Source organism: Anoplopoma fimbria, chromosome 1, assembly GCF_027596085.1.
Source record: "Anoplopoma fimbria isolate UVic2021 breed Golden Eagle Sablefish chromosome 1, Afim_UVic_2022, whole genome shotgun sequence".
Classification (NCBI taxonomy): Eukaryota; Metazoa; Chordata; class Actinopteri; order Perciformes; family Anoplopomatidae; genus Anoplopoma; species Anoplopoma fimbria.
In genome coordinates, this window is record NC_072449.1 from 10,504,192 (window position 1) to 10,529,450 (window position 25,259).

General features: G+C 40.4%; 1 protein-coding gene across 1 annotated transcript in view; it reads left to right on the forward strand.

Moving 5' to 3' along the window:
* The window catches only part of hip1 (huntingtin interacting protein 1), a 44,591-nt gene extending 20,846 nt beyond the window's left edge, over positions 1 to 23,745 (forward strand). The window contains 30 exon segments of the mRNA XM_054596030.1: positions 355 to 497; positions 726 to 782; positions 2,166 to 2,246; positions 4,505 to 4,581; positions 5,119 to 5,180; positions 6,256 to 6,396; positions 7,731 to 7,788; positions 7,920 to 7,995; positions 8,839 to 8,982; positions 9,513 to 9,610; positions 9,883 to 9,932; positions 9,935 to 9,954; positions 10,083 to 10,266; positions 10,870 to 10,958; positions 11,169 to 11,285; positions 11,603 to 11,704; positions 13,410 to 13,604; positions 13,810 to 13,957; positions 14,084 to 14,170; positions 14,945 to 15,052; positions 16,088 to 16,224; positions 16,394 to 16,504; positions 16,706 to 16,764; positions 17,996 to 18,089; positions 19,162 to 19,262; positions 19,487 to 19,592; positions 19,711 to 19,834; positions 19,921 to 19,982; positions 20,636 to 20,753; positions 20,849 to 23,745. Of these exon segments, the coding sequence (XP_054452005.1) occupies positions 355 to 497; positions 726 to 782; positions 2,166 to 2,246; positions 4,505 to 4,581; positions 5,119 to 5,180; positions 6,256 to 6,396; positions 7,731 to 7,788; positions 7,920 to 7,995; positions 8,839 to 8,982; positions 9,513 to 9,610; positions 9,883 to 9,932; positions 9,935 to 9,954; positions 10,083 to 10,266; positions 10,870 to 10,958; positions 11,169 to 11,285; positions 11,603 to 11,704; positions 13,410 to 13,604; positions 13,810 to 13,957; positions 14,084 to 14,170; positions 14,945 to 15,052; positions 16,088 to 16,224; positions 16,394 to 16,504; positions 16,706 to 16,764; positions 17,996 to 18,089; positions 19,162 to 19,262; positions 19,487 to 19,592; positions 19,711 to 19,834; positions 19,921 to 19,982; positions 20,636 to 20,753; positions 20,849 to 20,853 (2,954 nt within the window). The 3' untranslated portion in view covers positions 20,854 to 23,745.
* The last annotated feature ends 1,514 nt before the right edge of the window (positions 23,746 to 25,259 follow it).

The window sequence follows — 25,259 nt, forward strand, 5'->3', positions numbered from 1 at the left end:
TTAATATTAGAAAAACATGCAATTTGGCTTTTCAAGATATCATTATCTGAGCTGTGAACATTGTAAAAAAAAACTTGGTGGTAATCAGTGTCTTCTTGCATCAAAATAAACAACTACTTTTGGCCATAAAAGCCCAGTAAAAATCTTTTTCATCTGATCGTGAAAACATGGGTTTGGTAAATATAAAAAAATTGTGTAAAAAAAAAGTGGATCTCTAGTTACACTCCTGTAAAGAAATCACAGAATAAAAAGACAAGATGATAAATTGCGTCATTGGTCATGAGCCAGACTAATGCCACACAGAAATTGTCGTTGCACTGTAACAACCCAGTGATCCTTGACCTGCTCCGTCACCCTGCATCCTGGGGACCCATCATGAGAAAGGCGCCCACACGTTCTGGGCGGCGGTCAACCGCCTTCCTCTCTCCAGCAATGCGGTGCTCTGCTGGAAGTTCTGCCACGTCTTCCACAAGCTGCTGCGAGATGGACATCCAAACGTACGTAAACATGACAACCCTGTCAACGTTTCTCACACATTCTAAAACAGATCTCATCTATTATCTGTCTCTTGTGTTTTGTGACAATTGACTAATGATTCAGTCTTCCGTTTATGTCACACACCTGCTTCATTTTCTGTTAATTATACCCGATGACTCCTGTTTTATTAACTCTCTCCCCCTGCTTGCTCCCACCTCCTCTCTCTGTCTCCCCTGCTGTCCCTCCAGGTGATAAAGGACTCCATGAGGAACAAGTCTGACTTAACTGATATGAGCAGGATGTGGGTAAGGAAGGACACAGAGAGATTATTATATTACTGCGGTCACATCACAGCATGCAGTCACAAGGAGAAGGAGCTTGTGCCAAAGTGGATCTTCTCCACTGGGGACTCTGTATTTTGAAAATTGAATCTACAAACATTAATAAAAAACAGACTGATTTTGTGCTTCAAAGGATGTTGATCCATGCCAAATTAACATTAATACTAAGGTCCCCAGGGATATAGGAAGCATGGTTTTCCTGAAGCACATCATTGTATTTTTTTGAATCAGCTCCTCTAATTTGGCAACAGCTAAAATGTTGCCATGAACGACAGCTTTTCTTAAACCCGACCTGGAAAATACATTTTTCTGACAGCATGATAGGAGTGTGGCCATAAGCAGCAGCAGTTTGTGTTTTTTTCCCCTAATAAATAAGGATAATTGCAATAATAGAAGCTTGTATTTTGTTTATAGGCATCATTAGAGTACAGCCACCAACTCTCCTCCTTGTAACTGTTACCAGACTACAGGATTTATTTCTAGTCCACCTGTTGCTGTCGGAGTGACACACCTTATGGCCGTTGACAGACAAAGTTATGAAAAATGCCAAGTGTGACTGTCAGTGCTCACAACATGTAGCTGGCAGGCAATTTGTTGTGAGCACTGACAGTCACACTTGGCATTTTTAACAGACACCACTGACTTCTGCTCTCACCTGCCAGAGCTGGTAACTGAATGCGGTTTATGTGTAAAGTCAGAGGTGATAACATTTGCACCGATCTAACTGATCACAAGTTTCTATTGATGCCAACACCTCCGATGAGGTTTCTTGCGTAATCCTGCACAGACTGCAGAACATATAGCTACAAAGTTTACAGGTCTTCTCTGAATTCCTGGATGTCTTTTTGCTACTCGATTTTTGCTGAAATCACCATGCAGGAGGATACAGGAAGTTTGGTCCCTGTGACCGGGGGGTTGTGGCCTCTCTTTCCTGTTGGGTTGTCACCACCCGCACCATCAGGCTCAAGGAAAAAGGAAGTGAGAAGCAATTGGCCACAAATCTCCCCTTATTCAACTTTGTCCACACTTTGAGACCGGGTACATTTTTCACACAAAGTGAAATGAAAGTTTCTGGGTTGGTGCAGCTGGAGGAGAGAATGTTTTGGCTGCTGTGATATGATTCAGCCCTGCAGCTTGAAAACTAAATGGCTCTTTCATGTTTATTGTGTGCTGCCTTCAGCCAAAGTGCCAAAACGAATTTCCTCGAAACACCAAATGATTTGCTTTCTTCTTTAACCAGCAAACCTGGAAGTCCTCCAGGAGGAGTAAATAATATTTTCCACTTTTGATGACATGTCTCCTTCTTTTCTTAATGTCCCTCTTCCTCCCCCACTCTCTCTCCCCCAGGGTCACCTGAGTGAAGGCTATGGGAAGCTGTGCAGCATCTACCTCAAACTGCTCATCACCAAAATGGAGTTCCACATCAAAGTGAGTCGGCCTGGCCTATAAACCCAGCTCCAGTCTCCCTCGTCACTCATTATCTTTGTCTCAGACTCTGTTTTTTAGTGCCAGCGTGTCTCTGCAGGAGGCCAGCTTCATAGAAAATTCTGGCTCTTACACTAATGGCCTCTCAGGAATCTGTAATGAAGCCTTTTTATGAGACACTAGAGCAGAGTAGAGCGATGCAGGGACGGAGGGGTAGTGTTGATGCTATCACAGGAAAATGTCATTCTTACCCAAAAGAAAGTGTCAGGGTAGTTTTAGAGGGTGACTAAATGATTAAATTGACTTCATAGATTAAGATTGTTTTTAATAAGGTCTGAAGTTTGCCAAAACATAACATGAGAATCAAAGGAGTAACGTGACACGTTGGCAGATAAAATCTTTTTGATCAGCTTGAATTTCAACTCTCTATACCCTGTATTTGCTAAATTTGTTATAAATCAGCATGCAGATTGATCTATATGCTACACGCAATGTCTAAAATAACCGCTGTGCTCCCAAACAGGAAATACAAATTGTCATCTCAAAAGTCAATTAATCAACAATCAGCTCAGTAAACACAGTCTGATATTAACCTTATTAAAGCACTGAGCTGCTGAACTAAAAAGAATATCTGCTTGGATTATTTTTACTTGCTAGACGATCACTATCGTACATGCATATTTCTATATAAATATTGTGACTTAACTTATTTTAGCATTCATTTCTAATCAATGGCATAATTAACAGCATGAGGTGAAATGAAAAGCGTAAAGCCAATTGCAGCCGTCACCTGAAAACAGTGGATCTTTTTTGTCTTCATTTTGAATCTTGGGAGTCCCCACACTTGTCCACCATCAGACTTAATATAATTTTAAACAGAACAGTTTAGTGCTGCAGTTTAATGTAAATCCAACTAGTAAGACAGAATCAAAGAAAGCACATGAGCAGTTCAAAGTCCAAACAATACATTAACCTGAGGGATTCAAAACATTGCCAACCAGCAGTGCTGAAGAAAGTAATCAGATCCTTTACTTAACGGGTAACTTTAAAATCGAAAAATAGGGTTTGAAAAATGGTATTGTGTCTAAGTGACTAATTATTGAAATTGATCCAGTATTGAGGGAGTGCTGCAGCCGTCAAACAAGCTGTAATGTATTCACTCGGGGCAACTCCTCACTGTCATTGTATCTCCTTTAAAAATCCTTGTTTTTGCCACTGACAAGCTCAGATTGTTATTTTAAGTGTCTGACAACATTATGGAAACAGAGAATTGAAACAGTTTTCTTTACCTTTTGTTTGATCCGGTCCGTCTTTTATTGTGTCAAACCAAACCTCACTCAAGGAGAAGTCTCCTTTTAAAGTCTTGCATCAGATCCATATCGTTGAAAGCTGTTTAATATTCAGCCTTGACCTTGGAAAATCTTTAAGTTAAGCTTTCTGTCCTCCAACCGACTTAAACTGTTGACAGCAACAGTGTCCAGTGGCATTCCTCTCTTCAAATCTCACTCACGTTTCCACTGTTGTCTTCATGCAAACCGGAGGTAAAGGAAACAATTTCATTTCTCTGTTTCCATAATGATGTTAGACACTTTAAATGCCTGTCAGTTGAAAAAAACATCCCTTTTTAGTGGACATACCGAGTAGTACCTAGTAGTCCAGGTGGAAAAATACCAAAGTTACCCTCTCAAGCTGCTCTAATCAATATTTTACAATATTAACAATGGATCACATGATTACTTGTGGTCGTTCATAGTGACGAAGCAACAGAGAATAAACGGATCTTGCTGCTCCCCTCCGCTTTGAAGAGCTTCATAAAGACTTTTTCAGCTGATTTTGGTTTTCTTGACCATAATTTTGTTTCATTCTCACCAATTTCATCTTAAGAAAAACACTTTACCCTACCTGCTGAGCAACAGACAGCAGACAAACATCTTTAGCAACTAACTGATGAACATAGTTGAACATTTAGCGGCTAAAGTGACAGATTTGTTTCTAAGGAGTTGGGAAAGACCAAAACCAGAGTTAAAAAAGAATGAATATTGGACTTAAATTCATCAGGTGGGCAAACAATAACAACTCATGCATGAATTACGAAATAGAAATACTCACCAAAGTAAAAGTACCTCAAATTTGTACTTAAGTACAGTACTTAGGTACATTCCAGCCTGTTTATGGTTATAAACATCAGGTTGTTCCCGTAAACGTTCATGCGTTCGTCTCAGATGGACGTCTGAACCTCCTACTGTTGTCGTCTCTTTCAGAACCCTCGTTTCCCCGGCAACCTGCAGATGTCAAACCGACAGCTCGACGAGGCGGGAGAGAACGACGTTAACAACTTGTGAGTGTGGCGTGCTGCTGCATCTTCGCCTGTTGTTATTTTCTATGTGCTTCATCGTTCGGCCAGACCCCAGGTTCCAGATATTAATGAGTTTCAGTGTTATTACTCAAACTGTGTTGACCAAAGTGTGAAATTATATTTAAATGGATGAATACATTAATCATAATGCAGCAGAGCCACAGGAAATAACTCATGGGCGATAATTTGAGAGGTGTTGTTAAGCACAAGTAAGTAGGAACAAGCTGTTTAGAAATTCAAGTTGTGAACAAAGTTTTGAATTTGAATTCATTTATTAGTCATAATTACATTTCATTCTTTCATCGAAGCTTATTCTTCCCACTGTCATGAAATCACAAGGCCGAGAAGAATGAGATTGAAAAAAATGGAGGAAAGATTTTATTTGAATGATTTCTTTAGATGTTCTGCATTTATTTGTTCCCCTCCAAATAGTTTATATAGACACAAACTTTAGTTGCAAACAGGAATATGAAACGTGTGTTTGAAGTCATCCTTCTTTCTGTGTCTGCCCTCTCTTAGCTTCCAGTTGACGGTCGAGATGTTTGACTACCTGGAGTGTGAGCTCAACCTCTTCCTGGGCGGTAAGCTATTCTGGTCCGACTCTGTGCTACCAGCTGTGCTTATCTGAGCCTGAGCATGATGTGGCACGCACAGATTGATGATGCACTGACAGACAGGAAGACGCAGTCTGACTGATAAGTGAACTGTACATAACGGAGCACAGGAATAGAGACTCTGACAGCTATTAGTGGTTAGATACTCGATGGTGGCCGTGCTATTTGTTTGGGTGAATCATCCTGGGCTAAAGTCTCTTAAAGTATGGACGGGACTCAAAATAGACGGCTGGTATGTGAACAGCAGCTCCGAAGAAATGCCGGGAAGGCTGTTTTCTCCCATTCATAAATTCATACAGAAGAAAAATGTAATTATTGTTTCTATGTTTGATAGAGAAACAAGGAGAAATTTTTCCTTTTATGACTCATAATTTCTACGTGTTTCTACTAGATTAACATAAAAAACACACAAGTCTGTGTCATCTCACACCCAAATCTCCAAGTCCTCGTCAGCTTCCTCTTTTGGTCTGGTGTATTTTAAAAGGATCACGTCATGCAGGGGTTAAGCGGCCTGAAGTGTCCCAGTGTGTGTGTGTGTGTGTGTGTGTGTGTGTGTGTGTGTGTGTGTGTGTGTGTGTGTGTGTGTGTGTGTGTGTTTGTGTATGTATATGTGTGTGTGTGTTTTCTAGCTGTGCAGGAAACCACACCTCTATGCGGTGCACAGAGGCTCTCCAGGCTTTTGGGGGTGGGTGTGACCAGGGAAATGAAAGAAGGGCATAATGACGGAGGCAGAGAGGAGAGTCAGACAATCTTGTTAGTGTTCAGGTTGCTGCTCCACTTTAAACCTTTTTTTTTCACCTAATAAGCAAGAGTGAACTGTTTTCTGCTTTCAGCAATTGTATTCGTTAATTTCAGTGGCAGTGAGCAGAGAAGGGCAACTTGATTGGTTTATGAATAATTAATGATTGATGAGCCCTGTGCACGACTGTCTCACCGATATGTGTGATGATAACTGATGTGTTCACGCGACTCTGTGTGGCTTTTTATCGATCCTGTGAATGCATTGATTGATCGTGTATGTGTGTCTCTCTCCCCTCTTTAGTATTCAGCTCACTAGACATGTCTCGGTCGGTGTCGGTGACGGCGGCGGGCCAGTGTCGCCTCGCCCCCCTCATCCAAGTCATCCTGGACAGCAGCCACCTGTATGACTACACCGTCAAGCTGCTGTTCAAGCTGCACTCCTGTGAGTGACGCACACCCCTGTCGGTCAAACTGCACAACTGCATGCCAAGTTGAAATAATACAGTGTAAAGGTTGTTCAGTGCTGGTCAACATACAAAATATTGTGCAGTTAAAGAGAAACACGAGGCAGTTAGTCGTTGTTTAGGGACTTTATTACAAAGCTAGAAATCCTTGGTCATCAGTTGGGTTGTCATTCTGAACTTGTTAGGGTCCAAATTAAAGTTCAGACCTTATTAAAAACAATCTTAATCTATGAAGTCAATTTAATCATTTAGTCAGTATTTTCATCCCAAATCTATCTTCACTTTACTTGACGTAAAGCCCTGATTTTAAGGTGATAAATGCAACCTTTTCATGAGGGAGGTGCACGTTTTCTTAATTTTACAATGTTTAGGTATTTAAGCCTTTTTCTGTCATAGTCATTGAAACTGAAACATTATTTTTGGACAAAGAGAATGGAGACAGAGAATCTCATCTTTCCATAATGTGAAAACAAAACAACATTTTATAGGATTTAATCATTAGCATTATCAATTCCCCTAAACGGATAAGTAAGCTGCTACTGCCGGTTGAGGTTTTTCGATCAACAGATCTTTGCTGCTCCAGTCAGTAGTTGTATTATGAGACCTGGAACAATAGCTGTAGAAAATATTAATGCAGGCATCAATGATGTGACAGAAATAAAGACAGAATGAAGGTTAGATTTACAAATAAAAATTTAAAAAATAGCAACAATGATGATAATACGATGAAGAGAATATTAATTTAGCATTAGTCTAAGTTTGTTTAATTTTTATTTAATTTTAATTGATTTGAACTGAAAAAGACAGGACTGGACCACCTATGAATTCTGTTTGTCGAAATTTTTGAACACAATAACATTTGTAAAAGCCACAAACACTCTTGAATAATTTAAACACACCACTTCACAACACATCTGTTCTTATGAGTGGTTCTTGCATTAGATTCATTGCCTCCTGATCAGCAGCTTTACCTTTAGCTCTGTATAATGTGACCTAATGCTTCAAATGCGTGACACGTTTCTTCAAAGGTTCAAAGATGACATGCTCTCCTCTGAGTTAAACCTTTTTTCAGTCCCTTTGGCTGCTGAAACTCTCCAAAGCTCCGCTGGATATACTAAAAAATGCATGTAATTCAGTTTCAACAACCTTTTTTTCTCAGTTTCTGAAAAGAAGATTTTTGGGAGATTTGATGAGCTTCATGCTCAAAATCCCTGCACTCAGACATTATATACATATAAACACAGACTACCTGAACAGTTTTTGTGTCCCAGCATTGACGTGTGGTGTGTTGTGTTTTGTTTGTGCTTTGCAGGCCTTCCAGCAGACACTCTCCAGGGCCACAGAGATCGCTTCCAGGAACAGTTTAAGAAGTATGACTTGCAGTCGCAGGAACGCAGCCGGTCATGGTTTCACTCTACATGACTGAGTGTGACCTTGAGGACTGAACTCTTAGTAGCGCGTTGAATTAATTTTCTATGTCCTCTCCGTCTCCATGTTTCAGGTTAAAGAGTCTGTTCTATCGCTCCAGTAACTTGCAGTATTTCAAGAGGCTGATTCAGATCCCACAGTTGCCTGAGGTGAGAGCCGCCCCCTCACTAAGTCCTCCTTCTAACCACACTTAAGCCTCAAATTGACCGACAATGGCTGTTCAGGTTTCTGTTCCCCCAAAAAATCTAAAGGTTCTGCCTTTTGATAGTTTATCTTTATATACCAGCTGTTCATTCTCGGAAACAATTCATGATTATATCTTGTTTATATAATATATGTCATTTCATATCAATTTCTCAGCTTTTTCCAAACCCCCCTTCACTTTACTGATATGCTATGGCGTATATGCACGGCTACATGTGCGATAAATAGAAATGAGGAAAGAGACATGTAGGCCGCCTTCACAATATTTACTTCTGGCTCTCACTCTACTAAATTTGCTCGTATCTATTTGATTATTTTATTTCACTAAAATGAAAGCAATAACATGCCCTGCCATGATCAAAGCTACACTCCTTCACTCTTAATTTTATGGAAATTCATTCCAATACTTGAACTACTTCTTTTGCAGTTTACCCAAATGTCAATAATGTTTTCTTTTAACGCTTTCATTTTTATTATTAAATATCACCGCACTGTGCTTGCTTAGCCTCACTCTGACACTAGAATACTGACGGCTGGTAAATTACTATCTCACCTTCACGGAGGCACGGGTGAATTGATTTGAGTGAATCTGTGATATAATAGTTAATCTTTAATATAATCTATCAATCAATATCAATGGGGAAAAATGCAATCTATAATGTTGTTTAACCCGACAAAGAGGTTCAGATTTTCAAAGGGTTAAGACATTTTGGGACACGTCTAGATGCATTCTGCATAACTACTAAAAACGTAATGGTGATTAAAATTGTGCTCCGTGTTTCTTGCAGAACCCGCCTAACTTCCTGCGTGCGTCGGCTCTGTCGGAGCACATCAGCCCTGTGGTCGTGATCCCCGCAGAGTCGTCGTCCCCCGAGTCGGAGCACCTGGTGGAGACAGACGACCTGGTGGACACAGACGTCCCTGTGCTGCCGGTAACTAAACAAGACGAGTTTTCCTGAGTGGTTCCTTCTTAAATGCAATTCATCAGTTTTGTATATGATTTGAAGAAGGATGTGTTTGTGGAAGTAATCGTAAGGCAACATATGCAATGTGATAAACTTGAGGGACATAAAGCAGGAAATAACCTGAGGAGAATCTCCTGTGATATTTTTCAGATTCTTGTTAAGTTGAGGACATGTCATAGTGTTAATTATATTGACTTTCACATAGCTGGCTGTTGAAAGTCAATATAATTAACACTATGACATGTCCTCAACTTTGGACCCAAACTCCAGCTGCATAACACCTGGATTATAAGTAGTGAATGAGCAGATGGATGGAGGCTCCTCATAAAATATCTTAGATGCTATGAAACTATAGAGTCACTAAGGTGGATTGTATGAACAAACTCTTAATAGGTAATGACTGTGTGTCATAATAACTGTAACAATGCCATTAGGAAAGAGAGGCAAACTCAAAATAATGACTTGGTTTAGTTAACCTGCTTGTTTTAAACACACAGCCTGCTCTGGAGACCAAGTTTGACGACCTGTTTGGCACCACAGCTGCTGTTGACCCGTTCAACTTCAACAGTCAGAACGGCATGCGGAAGGACGACAAGTAAGGCCAGAAAATATTAGATTTGTTTGTCTGCATGATTATAATTTTTGTTGTCAGAATAATTTAGAAATTGAAACAAAATTATACTGCACCAAAAACTTAATGTGACTCAACACAGACGGATGGATTTTTGTTTTGATTTTATAGAATAAGACGTTTGATTGGATGCATACAAAAATCCAGACTAACAACAAGCCGAATATCATTTTTATCTGTAACAAGTCACCCGTGACTCCTGATTCTACTTTTGATTGATGTTTGGTCTTCATCAGAGACCGTCTGATTGAGCAGCTGACCAGGGAGATCCAGGCCCTTAAAGACGAGCTGAGTCTTTCAGACTTGAGGTAATTCATTTCTTTATCACTCTGCACAGATAGCTTACAAATGTCATGTCTCCCACACAAAGAAATCCATCTACAAAGGAATCCCAGAAACAAGAGTTCATTTCTTTCCTCCCTCTTTTCCTCATCAGAGTGGTCGCTTGTGTCAGGCTCTGAGGGGGCGTGTCAATGAGCTGGAGGCGGAGCTTGCAGAGCAGAGCCACCTGAGGATGCAGGCTGTAGGAGAGAGCGAGTTCCTGAAGGCGGAGCTGGACGACCTGAGGAGGGTCCGAGAGGACACGGAGAAGGAGCAGCGGAGCCTGACGGAGATAGAGAGTAATTCTAGATTTGTCACTTTAGCAGGAAGCTTACTGGCCACATTATTGTATGATTCAGAAAGATATTTATTACCTCAAAATAGTTTTGAATCATTGAAACTCTCTTGCCTTCTGTTTTTTTTATTTAGTCTGACAAATCACATCTATTTGGCAATGACTTAAAGTTAAGCTACAACAAACTCTAAAAGCAGTTAACAAATCTGTTAAAGGAGTGTGTTCACAATATATACGATATAACATCATTTTATACAGAAAAAGGAACATTATACAAACAAGACTACTTATTTTATGTTTTAGCCCCTTCTGTTTTTGCTTCTTGTGTTTGCATCCATGACTTAACTTAGAAGTGTTAACTGCAGATATTTAAAAGTTCTGGCAAACTAAAAGAAAAATAAGACCAGAAAAAAACCTCAAAGTTTTTTCAATTTCTCAAACTGTAAGTCAAAGCGAAGGGAACGAGAAATGTAGAGGTTGTAACATGACGATTTAAAAAATATTAATGAAACTAGGCCTTTGTTGTAGCGATGACTTACCCGCAGTGATTGTTTCTGCTAATAACTGTGTATGTCTGTCTCTCTCTATGTTGTGTGTTTCTAACCAGAAAAAGCTCAGGCCAATGAGCAGCGCTACACCAAACTGAAGGAGAAGTACTCAGAGCTGGTTCAGAGTCATGCCGACCTGCTGAGGAAGGTGAGGAAGACGAGTCTTACTTTGTCAAGTTCAATCAAATCCTTCTCTGTCTCCTTGTAACCTTCCTAAAAAGACATCCAACTTTAATTAAGTTCTGTCCTCCAGCTGTCCTTTTTGTAATTCCCACCAAGCTGAAGATCCAGCTCGGTCCTGATTATTTTGGTGTGTTTCTCTGCTTGTCTAATCTATGTCCCATGTCCTTGCATGCAGAATGCAGAGGTCACCCGGCAGATGACGGTAGCTCGGGCAGCACAGGACGAAGTGGAGGAAGTGAGGAGAGAAATGCATGAGAAGGTGAAGGCCGCTCAGGAGGCTGCAGACAGACAGGTGGGTACCACACACATTTTGTTATCGCTGCCAAACACGCACAGCGAGTCAGGCTCCGTGCTTTCAACTCAGTGTTTTCAGTGTTTAGTCCAACAGTGCTGAACCACCGTACTGTAGGATGCATGATTAAAACAATGAGATAAAGACTGGATTTTGGGGGATCTTCAGTGCAATCATTTGGCTACAAAATGACCCAAACAGAAGAAAATGCTCTGAGAAATTGTGTTTTTCTTAGAATAGTTTTTTCTGTTAATGGTGCTCAAACTGGGCTGTTGTGAGGTGTCTAAAGTGAGATTTTTATGACTTGTTTGTCTCAGGAGAGGGCCCAGCTGGAGCAGTTTCAGGAGCTGCAGAGAGAGCTGGTGTCCAGCAGGACAGAGCTGGACTCCCTGAAGACCACCATGGCCTCATCACAACAGGTCACTCACCTCTCACAAAATGATGCTTGAATCTGCTAACTAGAACTACAAAGTTGTTGTGAAAAGCTTTGAAAACTAATTAGAACGGTCGCAATTAAAATAGATAATAGCGGCTGCTGCAGGAAAGTGTGAAAAGATTAATGATGTGGAATTTTTTTACCCCGATTTACAAATCTGGGTTTTCCTAATGGAGCACAGTCTGGATAAAAACTAAAAATGGGCTACTGGCTTCATGCCCTCTAACTCTAGTAATCAATTATTTCATGATTTCACTTACACCCGACTTTTGTTGTATTAGTTTAATGGGCATGTAATTGTGTTTGTGAAAGGTCAACAGTACGGATCAGCTGTTCATGGGACACGTTTTCTGAAACCTGAACCAAGAACAATTAAGCAAGGTCTAGAGTATATTCCATTCTGTAACCTGTATCAGGCTGTTCACATTTGGTGAGATCAGATCCTGCTCCAAAGTGAATTGCTCCAAGATCATCAATAACATTTTCACATTTTCCCAACCTGTCTTTCATCTAGAAGACAACTGTCACTCTATTTCCATTTCAGGTTTTTTGTCATTTTATTATGTCATCCTCCCCAAACACACTCAGTTTCTGACAGAATCGGTATGCTGATACAAATCTTTGGCATCGGCGAATCGATCGGTTCAGTGTGAGGAAATTGTTCAAACAGCAGCACAAAAGATTTCATCCTCTCCTCTTCCTGTTGATCCTCTTTCGGCCTGTGTTTGTCATCAAGTTGATGTTTGTAACAGGCGACGAAAGGCATTTCTTAAAAAAAAAGTGACCAGAATGAAAACACAGAAGCCTTAGGCTTGGTTCCTTGCTTCAATATACTCCCACTAGCAAAACTTGATCTGCTGGAATATTTTGAAGGGGATAATAAGTGACAGTTCAGTAAGCCATGAATTCATGCTTTTAACCCTCACATCTACACTGATTGCTCTTGACTCCCCTTTGCCCAATATTTCAGATGTTTTTGTGCTCATGCATCATACCTCTCATCCGTTTCTGCCTCCCACTCCTGACGTCCCACTCTTGTTGCCGCTTCTTATCAGCTCTGTCACTCTTTCTGTCCTCCTACTCCTCCATCATCTCTCTAATCTCCATAGTCCTTTTCACACACAGCCCACGTTTTATCGCTCCTGTCACATGCTCTCAACTCTCGCTTGGTTGTGCCTAACAGTTTACGTCTATATTCTTAATCTTGTTTCTTCTTCATCTCTCTACGTTTCTCGCTTTCTGTCGGACCTGCTGGGACTCAGGCTGTAAGTCTCACACTTGTTTTTCTTACAAAGCACTTATCACTGATTTGAACTAGTTAATAGTCCAAAAATGTCATTTCACAAACTTCTAGTACACAGGATCTGAAGTAACTCTTCGCTCTGTTGCCACAGCTCATGTTTGTTGCATTGCAGCCAAGTTGCACAACCGCAGCTTGCCAGTGTTCTTTTGATTGTAAACTTGACCTCAGCCTAAACCTCTCTGGAGACTGTACGCTACTCCACAAACTTTAATGGAGCCAATATTGTTATAATCAGTGGCTGAAGATGAAGTGGGTTGCTTTGAGTACTCTCATCAAACCACATCCTGAAATGTAACGTATTATCCCACCCACGTCTTCCTGTGGATTCATTGTTCCTCGTAATCATCTTCTTTTTCATCCCTCCCATCTTTTTTCATCCACCTAGTCGAGTGAAGTGCTCGGCACCCAGCTGGTCGCCCTGGAGTCTGAGAAGGCGGAGCTGGTGCAGTCCTTGTCGAAGGTGGAGGCGGAGCTGGCTGTCCGCGGGGAGGAGCTAGAGCGAGTCCAGAGCTCGTTGGCGACTGAGAGGGAGAGCGGGGTTAAGACGGCAGAAGCCCTGCAGAATCAGCTCAATGAGAAGGTGACGAATTATCTTTTTATCCGTCATCTTTCCTAATGAATATTCTTAATTAGCTGTAATAAATCAAGCAGATGGTTTGGTTGCAAGTGAAGGACCCAGCATGTCAATGTACATCCTATTCATTTTCACAGTTGGACCCTCTGGCATTTCTAATAAAGGATTGTGTGATAATAAACCGTGTGTCTGTGTGTGTTTGCGCCCACAGGAGAGCAGGGAGCAGTCGTTGGAGAGCCAGCTGGTTGCAGCTCGCTGGTCCAGTCTGCAGGGAGCCGTGGAGGAGGCAGAGAAGATCATCCAAGACTCACTGGCTCAGATTGACGACCCGGCGCATATCAGCTGCACCAGCTCCGCAGGTCAGAGCAGCTGTGATTGGATGCTAATTAGTACTGTGTGTATGGATGTTTGCGTGCATGCTCACATGTTTACGTCTTAGCTCCCATGTCTCACTCTTTTTTTTTTCTTTTTTTTTATCTCTGCAGACTACCTAGCATCCAGATGTCAGGCCTCTTTGGACTGTATGGACCGACTCCATTCTGCCAGAGAGGCCTTCCTGGCTGATGACACAGGTGAGACTTTAGCTTCGTAAAGGAAGGCATAAGCTAGTACGTGACTTTTTATACACTGTTTCACTACCAAACATTGTCATGAATACAGTAGTCACCAGACACAGACCCTAAAATATTCATTATTAAAGGCCCTGCGCACCCACAAGCTTTGCAGGGAACTATATGATATCACCACTTTCTGAACTTCTATACAAATGATAATGATGTAGGTGCTCTAGCAGGTGTAAAATAATTAAGAAGTAAGTGAGGGAAAGTGTCAATAAAGCATGGTATGTACATAGAGAGAGTCTGAACATAAGTGAAAAAATCGACGAGGATGTACAACAGGTGTGTGTGCTTTCATACAAACAGAGCAGGGTAGAGCCAAAGTTGACACAAGGTGATAACTGTGCTTGTGTGTTATGATAAGAGGGAAAAATATTGTCATTTCAATGCTAATTCCCTACTGAAAAATAAGTTTGAACACACGTATTTTAAGCTAATATACTGTATCCGGCCTACTATATCTAGCTACAGCTGTTTGCTAGCTTCTAGCTTATATGCTATTAGCTTGCTAAGTCCCTCCTAAATGCTCAGTTGTGATAAACTATCTTAATCACTTTGTTCAAGTTTTTAAAAAAAAAAATCATTCCAACCATTATCATATATAAATACTAGTTAAAACCTGAGTGCATTAAAAGTAAAAACATGTAGCAAGATAAAATAGTGATGTAAAGTGACCAATGTTTTGTATATGTGTGTCTATGTGTGATTTCAAATGATTTGTTCGTCTAGGTGTAGCTCAGCTGATACGAGTGGTGACCCAGTGTGGCCACCTGGTGGGTGACACCATCGTTCAGGGTAGTGCCACCTCCCACATGGTGCCCGTGGAGCAAGCTGATGGTAAGTGTGTGTGTGTGTGTGTGTGTGTGTGTGTGTGTGTGTGTGTGTGTGTGTGTGTGTGTGTGTGTGTGTGTGTGTGTGTGTGTGTGTGTGTGTGTGTGTGAGAGACTCAGATAGAGATTGAACTCTTCATTTCACTCCTGATTATTATCTGTGGGCCCAGACGTGTACATGTTCTGACATGTCTGTAGGGAGTTCATCCCTCCTCATGTGCTACAAGTATAAAGTAAGGTTGGGCGATTTAAGTTAAAACTATTTTCTCTATAATTTGATGGGACATCAAAGTAGTGTGTACTCTTCTGGTTATACATTGTATCAGTTTGTATCTGAACAGCTAAATTCTGCGTGGATTAAACAAAGTTGCTGACTTCATTCAGGAGTAATGTAATGTTATGTCTCTCTTTGTAGATGTTAGCAGCCTAGACAAGTCTAAACATGCCTAAATGTAATGGAGTTCTGGCCAGCAGTCTTATTACTGAATAATTAACACTGCAGCTGCAGCCAGTAGTGGCACTGTCACACATCAGAGTTTACAGAAGACATAACATGCTATTTTAATGGACAAAGCCGTTGTAGCATGTAATGATTTTTCTGCTGTGTTTTGCTCCATGCAAACCTGTAATTAGTTTTTTCTGTGTGTATTGTGTTAGTTTATGCATACAGTGCAACGAGCAGCTCCAGGAAGTTCAGAAATCTCTTGATTACATTATTGTGCAGAAGCTTGAAGCTCAAAACTTCATAGGGATTTTGTTGCATGCACATAAATATTCACTAAACCCCCCCCCCCCAAGGTTACATGAGAATCAGTTCAGTTGTAGGTTTCTAGAATTCTCTGCTTTTGTCTCATATATAAGTATGCATGTCATCTAGTAGTCGGGTTTGTAACTTCCTCTCTTTGCAATTATTCTCTTTGCGTGTCGACGAAAAATGTATATCAATCAGGAAATCAGACTTATCAGTTTTCGGTTTTCTTTCCGTGTAAGTTTCTGTATTTTAATGACATGCGTCCTACCTCTCTGTCCCTGTCCCTGTCAGCCCTGTCAGAGAGCGTGAAGGCGTGCGGGGCTGAAGCTCTGGCTCTGCTGGGCCAGATGAAGCAGCAGAGCAGCCTGTCTGCAGCTGACAACAGCAAGCTGAGGGCCGCTCTGGAGGCCATCCTGGCCACTGCAGAGGTCCATACTTCATACCTTCATATTAATGTTTACACAAAATTGGACAAATCTCCCTTGAGTTTCTGTATGATGAAAACAGGAATGAGTTTAATTGAATCCAGAGCGTGATAAATTAAAATTTCTTTGCCTGATACTGACTTCTGTCTCTCTTGTTCTGTATTTCGGTCAGAAACTGCGTCCTCAGGGTTTGGAGCTACAGCAGGGGGAGCTGGGAGATCTAGTGGAGCAGGAAATGGCTGCCACTTCCGCTGCTGTGGAGTCTGCGTCTGCCAGGATAGAGGTCTGTGTGTGTGTGTTTAGCTGTGGTCATCTGGTGGCAGATGTTTTGTATTTAAATGCACTTGCTGTTTGTGTTTGTGTGTGAGTGGGCGGCTTTTTGTAAGCTGTGCGAAAACATTGTCCCTTGGTTCACTTTCCAGCAGTATTAACTTCAAAGTGTCTTTTTGTGTTGTGTCCCTTGTGCCTCTGTGGATCCCAACAGGAAATGCTCAACAATTCTCGAGCGGTTGATACAGGAGTCAAGATGGAAGTCAATGAGAGGTAATGCACCGATTCAGACTGAAAAATCACTTTTTACTGTCACAATAATCGCAAACTGTCACCTCAAATTAACTGAATACTTAAAGAATATTGTATCTAATAGAAATTCAGAAAAGATCAACCTCATTACGCTTACAAGAATATGACATTTTCCTGACAATTGACCCACAAGCAAATGTTTCTTCTTTCTATGACTTTAACTTAGTTTCTCTCCTCTTTCCATACTGTAGCAGTATGTTGTATTGATCATAAATCAACCCTAAACTTGACATAGTAGTAGCCAGAACAACACCCACCTCTGTGGTAAAAATAAATGAAAGTGCCTAAAAAGAATATGAAGTTTGAGGAACGATTCCTCTGTCAGAGATAGATACAGTAAGCCCCGCCTCCTGTTGTGTTTGTGAAAGAGCTGACCACAAGATGCTATTGGTTAAAACAACGGCAATGAACTGGAAAAGGAAATAGAGATGCTTTTAAATAAGGCAGCACAACACCTACATGATCTTTATGTAAACACACACTGAAGGCTGACGTGTGAAGAATTTCATCAGTTATGCCACAAAGCCAATGTAAACTGTGAAGTCTGCAGCCAGTGTGGCATGTAATGCTTGTCTGCTGTTTTTCATCGCTGCAAACCTAAACTGAGTTTCTTCAGTGTGTATTCTGTAGGTTTAATACTGGTAATATCATTCCTTTTTCACTGGAGAAGCTCTTAAAAAATTGTTATGTCCAACACCAAATTGGTTTATTTATAGGGTTCAACTAACAGCTCCAGGAAGTCCAGAAATCTCTTGATTACATTTTTGTGCAGAAGCTTGAAGCTACAAACTTCAGAGGGATTTTGTATACATAAATCTTCACTAACCGTTTGTATAATTTCCTCTTTATTTATCCAGTTTGTGTAATTATTCTCTTTGTGTGCTAATGAAGCCAATTCAACTTTTGTTTTCTGCGCAATTTTGTTCTGTGAAAAAGAAAAAAAAAGTTCCAAGTAAATCCTGCACCAGTGCTGCCTTGAGAGATAATTATGAAAATAAACAAACAACTACTGCAGCTTCAAACACTACATTAAGGATTTAGGTCAGTGGTGCATTGATCTTGCAATAATTAGACGATGGGGAAACTTAACTGGTATAACCAAATAGTGAGGAAGCTGGATTCTTTCTATAGTGAGCAAAATCTTCCAAAAGTGTCTGAATTTTTCTTCCCTCTGCTCTGTCGCCCCCTGCAGGATTCTGGCCTCCTGTACAGAGCTGATGCAGGCCATCAAGCAGCTTGTTTTGTCTTCCAAAAACCTGCAAAGGGACATCGTGGAGAGTGGCAGGGTGAGTTTCTGCTTCTTCTGTGTTTCAACAGTGAGAATGAGATGTAGGTCATATTATTAACAGATTTATCACCATCTGATATTCAGCATGATTTCTCTTATCCAAACATCGGATTGACTAATTTTGGAATATTTTGCTTTATAGTCTTGCAGTATTTCATATTCACAAACTTTTTACTTGTTTGTAAATGTATTTTTATTTTTCAACACACAATATTACATTTTTATTGAATTACAAATAAATGGAGTAATAAGTAAATACTAGATAGAATAAGAGGAATATACAAGTAGTATAACAGTAGAAGCTATACAAAACTATACAAGAATGAACAAGAGCAAACTTGCAATTAGTGACAAGTTAAAGTGACAAGTTACAAGATAAAGTTACTACTCTATGCTCTACTATACGTACTACGTATGTACTCAGATTAAGTAATGGTACTTGAGCCATGTAATGATACAGTGTCTAATATAAATAGAAATACACAATAGCATATGATCTGGTAAGTATAGTACAGTATACCATATTAACATGATATAGTATTATATAGTACAGTGTAGTATAGTATGAGGTTTAAGATACAGTTTAAGTTGTAACGTAATCGTAGTAATGCTAATAATATAATATATACTATATTGCAGCAGTATAGCAGAACATAAAATGTAATATGGAATAGTATGGTGCAGTATAGTATAGTCTATGTAAATGTGTACTGTTTACTTTTTTCTAATTAAAAAAACTTTTTCAATGACCATGAAAAATACCTTCATACCTTCAACAAAAGCTGGCTGCATTTATTTGATTGCATTATATTGCATTGGAGTAAACTGAATATATTTTCATTCACAAATGTTGGTCAGACAATTTGAATACGTTGCCTTTGACTGGAGAATTTTGAACGGCTTTTCTCACTATGTTTTAAGATAATTATTAATTGATCAATCCAAAATGACTTGCTAGATTAATGGATCATTAAAAATAGTCATAAGTTGCAGCCCCTGCGTCCATACCTGAGAGTTTAATGTGTATCTCATGAAACATATATTTTATTGTTTCATCTTTTGTCCACCAGGGAGCAGCCTCCATGAAGGAATTTTATGCCAAGAACTCCCGCTGGACTGAGGGCCTGATCTCTGCCTCCAAAGCAGTGGGATGGGGAGCCACGGTCATGGTGTAAGTATCAGTCCTCCCTCCAGAGTGTCTCCTTCTTACCGCAGAGTATAAAAGTGCTGCGAGCCTTAAATATCCTGAGGAATGAAAGAGGTGACCTTTACGAGGAAATAACTGAGAACAAACAAAACAGTAAATCAGGTCTTGAGCCTGGAAGGTCATTCATAAATCAGACAGTTCTTACTGTGACCAAAGTGGTTCTTAATCTCCACATGGTGTCGTTCCAGAGATGCTGCTGATCTAGTGGTGCAGGGAAAAGGGAAGTTTGAGGAGTTGATGGTGTGTTCACATGAAATAGCTGCCAGCACTGCACAGCTAGTGGCGGCCTCTAAGGTGAGCAAAGTTTTTTGTTCTGTGTGTGTCTAAATGGTAGCTAGTAAAGGAACACAGCTATGAGTCCCCATGTTGTAGATGTCACGTCTCTTGAATTGTTGATGTTCTCCCTCTGCAGGTAAAAGCAGACAAGGACAGCGCCAACCTGCAACGCCTGCAGAAGGCGTCCCGGGGCGTCACACAGGCCACTGCAGCTGTTGTCGCCTCCACCAAGTCCGGGAAGTCTCAGATTGAAGAGAAAGGTGAGACTTGTTTTAGGGAGTTCAAAGCTACAAGTTGTAAAGAAAAAATCTGGGGTGTTTGAACATAATTTGTTCTTTGTGTCCAGATACAATGGACTTCTCCAGCATGACTCTCACCCAGATCAAACGACAAGAGATGGACGCACAGGTAAGCAGCAGAATACATTAAATATATCAACTTTAATAAGCCACAAAGCTGAGTTGAGAGTCTTAAAAATATGCGTTACATTATCTACCACGACTGATGATATGCAAGTTTATGTGTAAAGTTTCCACATTAGACTAAAGCTGTATTGTTCTTCATCCATTGAGAGCCCATATGAACACTTCACTCTGTGTTGTGGCTCTGCTTCCCCCGACACTGAAATGCAAACACAGAAAGGTCTGGACCTGCTCACACACATGTCCCATTGTTGGACCGAGTCCCTCTATTTGAAGTGTGTTTTTCTTAACTAGAAACCATCGTGAATAATGATTGTTTATCTGGGCTTTGGAAAGCACAGATAGAAAGTAATATAATAATCAAATATTGTTTTACCACTGTTTTGTCTAACTTAATTTAGCCTGAATGACATTTTTGCGTTTAAAAGCAAAGCTATTAATTGTATATGAAAATCAAGTTAAAATAATGAGTTCATCAAGTATTTAGCATGAGACCCAAAACAAAAACATGATATTATTTGTTCCCTCCCAATCTGTCTCCATGCAACTATTTTCTGTAAGTGATAAGGAGGTATTTCACGGTTTGCAAGGAAATGACGGGTTTGTGTTTGTCGTCCGCTTGTGTCTGTGTTTCCTCAGGTCCTGGTTCTGGAGCTGGAGACTCGCCTGCAGAAGGAGCGCGAGCGTCTCGGTGAGCTGAGGAAGAAACATTACGAGCTGGCCGGAGTAGCGGAGGGCTGGGGCGAGCAAGAAGAGGGTAAGGCAGAGGACGACCACTGTAGTGTAAATATACCCCAAATTATTGTAGTAAAAACAAGTGAAATTAATTTGTCTCTTTCTCAACTGCCACAGGTTGAGACCTGCCACCGCTGTCGTCCCCCTCCTCCGCCAGAAGACCGGCTGCTGTCTGCCTCTCTTTACTATTTATACACTTTTCACCCTCTTTCTTCCATGTTTTTATCTCTCTTTTTTTTTGTTTGTTTGTTATGGAAGCCAAATTTAAAGGTGCTTCTTTTCTAAACCTGCTTCTCCACCCGTGTCCGAGGGCTCAGAAACGGGGGACGTTGAAGGGAGGAACCAATAAGTGTGAGGAATGGAAGGTGTGGGTGGGGGGGGTAAACCGACTTCCTGGTGTCTCCCCCTCCATGCAGTGCCTCTCCTCCAGGACTGTGTTGGTGTAAAGCTGTCAAAGTGAAGTGGATCCGTTCTGCGGAGTATTTATTGTCTTTTTTCTCGCCCGGGGTTTTTAATAACGGCACTCCGTCAAGGAGTCACAATGGAGACGCAAAGAGCACAAGATTCTACTCAAGACATCCCAGGATGCACTGCACAAGGGCCAAACTCTCAGCAGTAATAAGAGTGACTGTTCTTGCCCTTACCCATTCCCCCAAAACCATGTCTCTGTGTGACATAGATGGCATGCCTGCTCTCCTGCTAAAAGAGTTCAAAGAGTTGTGAGCTTGTCAGGCCGTCTATCTGTCTTAATCTTCCTCCCTAGTTTCTTCCTATTCTTTCCTCACTGTGAGTTATCACCTTATCGAGTCCACACCGCCTCACTGCCTGGTTCACTGGACTTTCTGCCTTTCGCCTCTCTACCATTAACGACCGTGACTGTTTACTGGAGCCGACCCTTCTTTTGTTCTCTTTTTTCTTTTAACAGACGCTTGCATTTAAACTCTTTTATCTGCTACAAAATCAGGAAATACTTTCAGAAAACGTTGCACCGTTTTTTTCTCTCTCACCAGTCTTCTCCCTGCGAGCTTTGAGACCGCCAACTACCTCATGCTACATCCTCAGAGGTAGCGGTGCATCATGGGAAGGACTGATGAGAGAGAAGTTGTTGCTCGAACTCTAAAGACATGGGATTTCCCCTTTTATATTGGTTAAAGGTAGGAAACGAGGTAGAGGGAGGAAAACTTCCTTTTTTATATACAAAAAATAAAAAGCAACAGCAGGTCAAATCTGGCAGAAAAAGAAACGGTTAAATATAGTTCAAGACCCTTATTGGTGCATACAAACATCAGTCACTTCAACAACTCTGTCACAGAAGCAGCAGATGTGGAGGTGCAGCTGGGATCCTGTCACATAACGAACTGCTAACGGTGTCGTCTTCTGATAGACGGCTATCCAAGTGGTCCGCTCGGTTACTTCCTGGATACGTTATGACTCTGCCAGCAAGACTGCGGTTTTTCATAAGAAAAGGACTGCCTTCTCAGCCAGAGAGAATCTGCAGGAGCAACAAAAGGAAATCCTTAAAAAGTTTGAAATTCTGACTGCATTGTCCGGACATTAAAAGCTGCACAAACCTTTATTCATGATATGTTGTATCTGGTTTAACAAGTAATCCTGCCTCTTCAAGTACCCTGCAGGACTCCACTTTTATAAATCCTTCACTAACTAACAGTCTGCATCGCCAGGACCACAATGGACTCTGAAGTGTGCGGCACACAGTGACTGCAGTGTGTTTTCGAATAGCTTCCTAAAGACCAAGTAGCTGTGTATATAAACTACAAGCCTTCTTTTGTTGGAAATAATCTTTTGCTTGCGTTTTATCTAAAAGCATTCAATACAATAATTTTTTGTTTTGCATCTCTCCAAGTAAGGATTCAGTTTAATTGAATTAGGAATGGTGCACTTGAACGCCACAGGAGAGAGATTGTTATTTAACATAATTTTCCTACTGAGACTAATGGACTGACTTTCTGAACTTGTTGCCAGTGGACTTTGTGAGCAGACTGATCACGCCTTTGTGCAAACCATGAGATGAGTAGGCATCCGTTTGATTTCTTCTTCCTGTATGATGACAACCATGATGATTCTCCTGGAGTTTGTCTCTCTCTGTGTGTCTTAACATACTTTGTTTTGACGCTCTGCTTCAGCTGTGTATCTAAAAAAGTTGCGACACTGGTTTATTTAACAGACGCTGGTCAAATAGTATTTGCCAATAATTCTTATAAACTAGTTTTAAACCACTTGCAGAAGCAGATGGGTGCATCAAATGATAGAGAAAAGTGTTTTATTAATCAGACTTTGGAATCCTTTTTGCATTTGACACCACCCATCTGCTGTCCCAAGCAGGTTAAACAAACAGCAAGTATTAATTGCATTACTGTTGGGTCCAGGTCTCTCTGTATTTAATAATGTTCTGTCACTTCTTCCACACCTGGGTAGCTGATTTCATTAGAAATTGGAATGTAAAACAAAATAAGACACAATCTTTATGGTATTTCAAGTGTCTCGAAAGATGGATTGAATGCACCTTGAGGGTTGTTTGGTTGTATTTCTGCCCAAATATTCTTAATTAACCTCTGTCTCTCTCTCTCTCTCTCTCTCTCTCTCTCTCTCTCTCTCTCTCTCACTCACACTCTTTGTCTCCTCTCTCTTTCTCTCGGGTTTGTGTCTGTAGTCCTACCAGCTCAGCCAGCCTTTCAAACTGCCTCACACTGTAGTCAAAGAGAAACAAATACTCACATAGCAACATTGAAATATGTCTTTGTATGATATACTAAAACTATGTTGGTGGGTTTGTTTTTATTTTTTCAGTTTTTAAAATAAATATTTCAACTCAATAATACAGACATAGATATGACTGTGGTTCTTATGATGTCAAACGAAGCAGCTACCGACTGCCATCATGAAATGTAATTGTTATGTCTCTACCCTTTCACTTGATGTTTTCTGTTTTTACTCTACACAGTATTATTCTTGGAAAAGCTGAATATTACATAATCACTGATTGATAAATTGTTTCAGCCACTGGTTTTTTTTTCATTAATCCTCATACTAGGAATTCCAAGAACATAAATAGATGTTGCATTTCAGCTTTGTTTGCACAAGATAATAGGTATGTTTTTGTGATTAATGCAAATCTTTTTAGTGTAGATACAATACGATGCTTGTTTGTGTGTGTGTGTGTGTGTGTGTGTGTGTGTGTGTGTGTGTATGAGCATGAGCAAGAGAAGTGGCTCAATAACTCTTTTAACCTGACATCAGAGCAGAGCTAAAATCCTAATGCACCTAATGGATTTTTTTGGATGGGTAAGATTCTTTTCCAGTAAAAGCATTGATTCATGCAGTTCAAAGTGCTCGCATTGCTGCAAATCTCAAATAACATATTGTCAAATTCGAAAAAGGGGGGAAAATTAACTTCATGTTGCTGCTTCAACTCCAACCTGCCTGCTCTTCCACCAGCAGATGTTTACAACATCTAGAGGCAAGGAGTAAATAAATAAACCTAATCTGAAACCACTGTGCTGAGATTACAAAAAAAGAACCTAATCCGCGCTGCTTCATCAACCACATCTTCAAAGAGTCTTATTTGCTCGTCACTGCTGTGCGAGACTTGTTTTTTTATTAACTAAACATAAAACTCAGGAAGATATATTTAGAACATTGTATTTGTTGTTGGCACACCCTTTAATCCATAAATAATTTCCGACTGCCCTGCAGGACTCCATGGCAGTTAACGAGCCACACCTGCTGTCAGGTACAGGCAGACCAGGTGTGCCTCGTTAAGCAGCAGCGAGGGCCAAAACACTTGCAAAACAGCAGTAGTACAGAAACTCCATTGTTCCATTAACAGTGTTTGAACAACAAGGATGAACTGTCACTGCAGAGATTCAGGTAGTTTATGAGGAATAATAAAATGTTACTTCCTTTATCTAGAGGCTCTCAGGCAGTTGGCAGGTTTGTGCAATTTATGCTATTAACTTCCTGGTTGGGTAGAAAAGTAGAAGAAGGTTGGGTCTGTTAAGATAGATGTCCAATTTCATCATATGTACAAAAACTGATGAATGAACTAATGTGAATGATTAAAGGTTTTATAAATGATATTCAGAGCATTAATATAGTTGCAAACAAGTATTTGCAAAAGATATAGCGGAGTAATGGCTATCTGAGCAGAGAATAGAGATGCTTTATACAAAAAAAAAAGTAATATAAAGCCTTGTGCTTTTCCTTTAACCTTGAATTTGATGTAAATATATATATATATTTACTTTACTACCAATGAGTAATTGACATTGATAATGAATTTAAATTTATTACAGCTATGGATTTCACTGCACAATATAATTTAATAGTTTATCATCCCTATTTTCCTTACTTTGTTAGCATTAGCTTACTGGCTAAAATGCTTTAGCTGCAGTTGTGAGAGTTTAAACAGAGATGCTGCAGCCTGCCAGCACACACAAACAAATAAAAAAAATCATTGAAGAGTGCAAGAAATCAAGTTTTTATGTTATTAACCGGTTGGTGGAGGAAT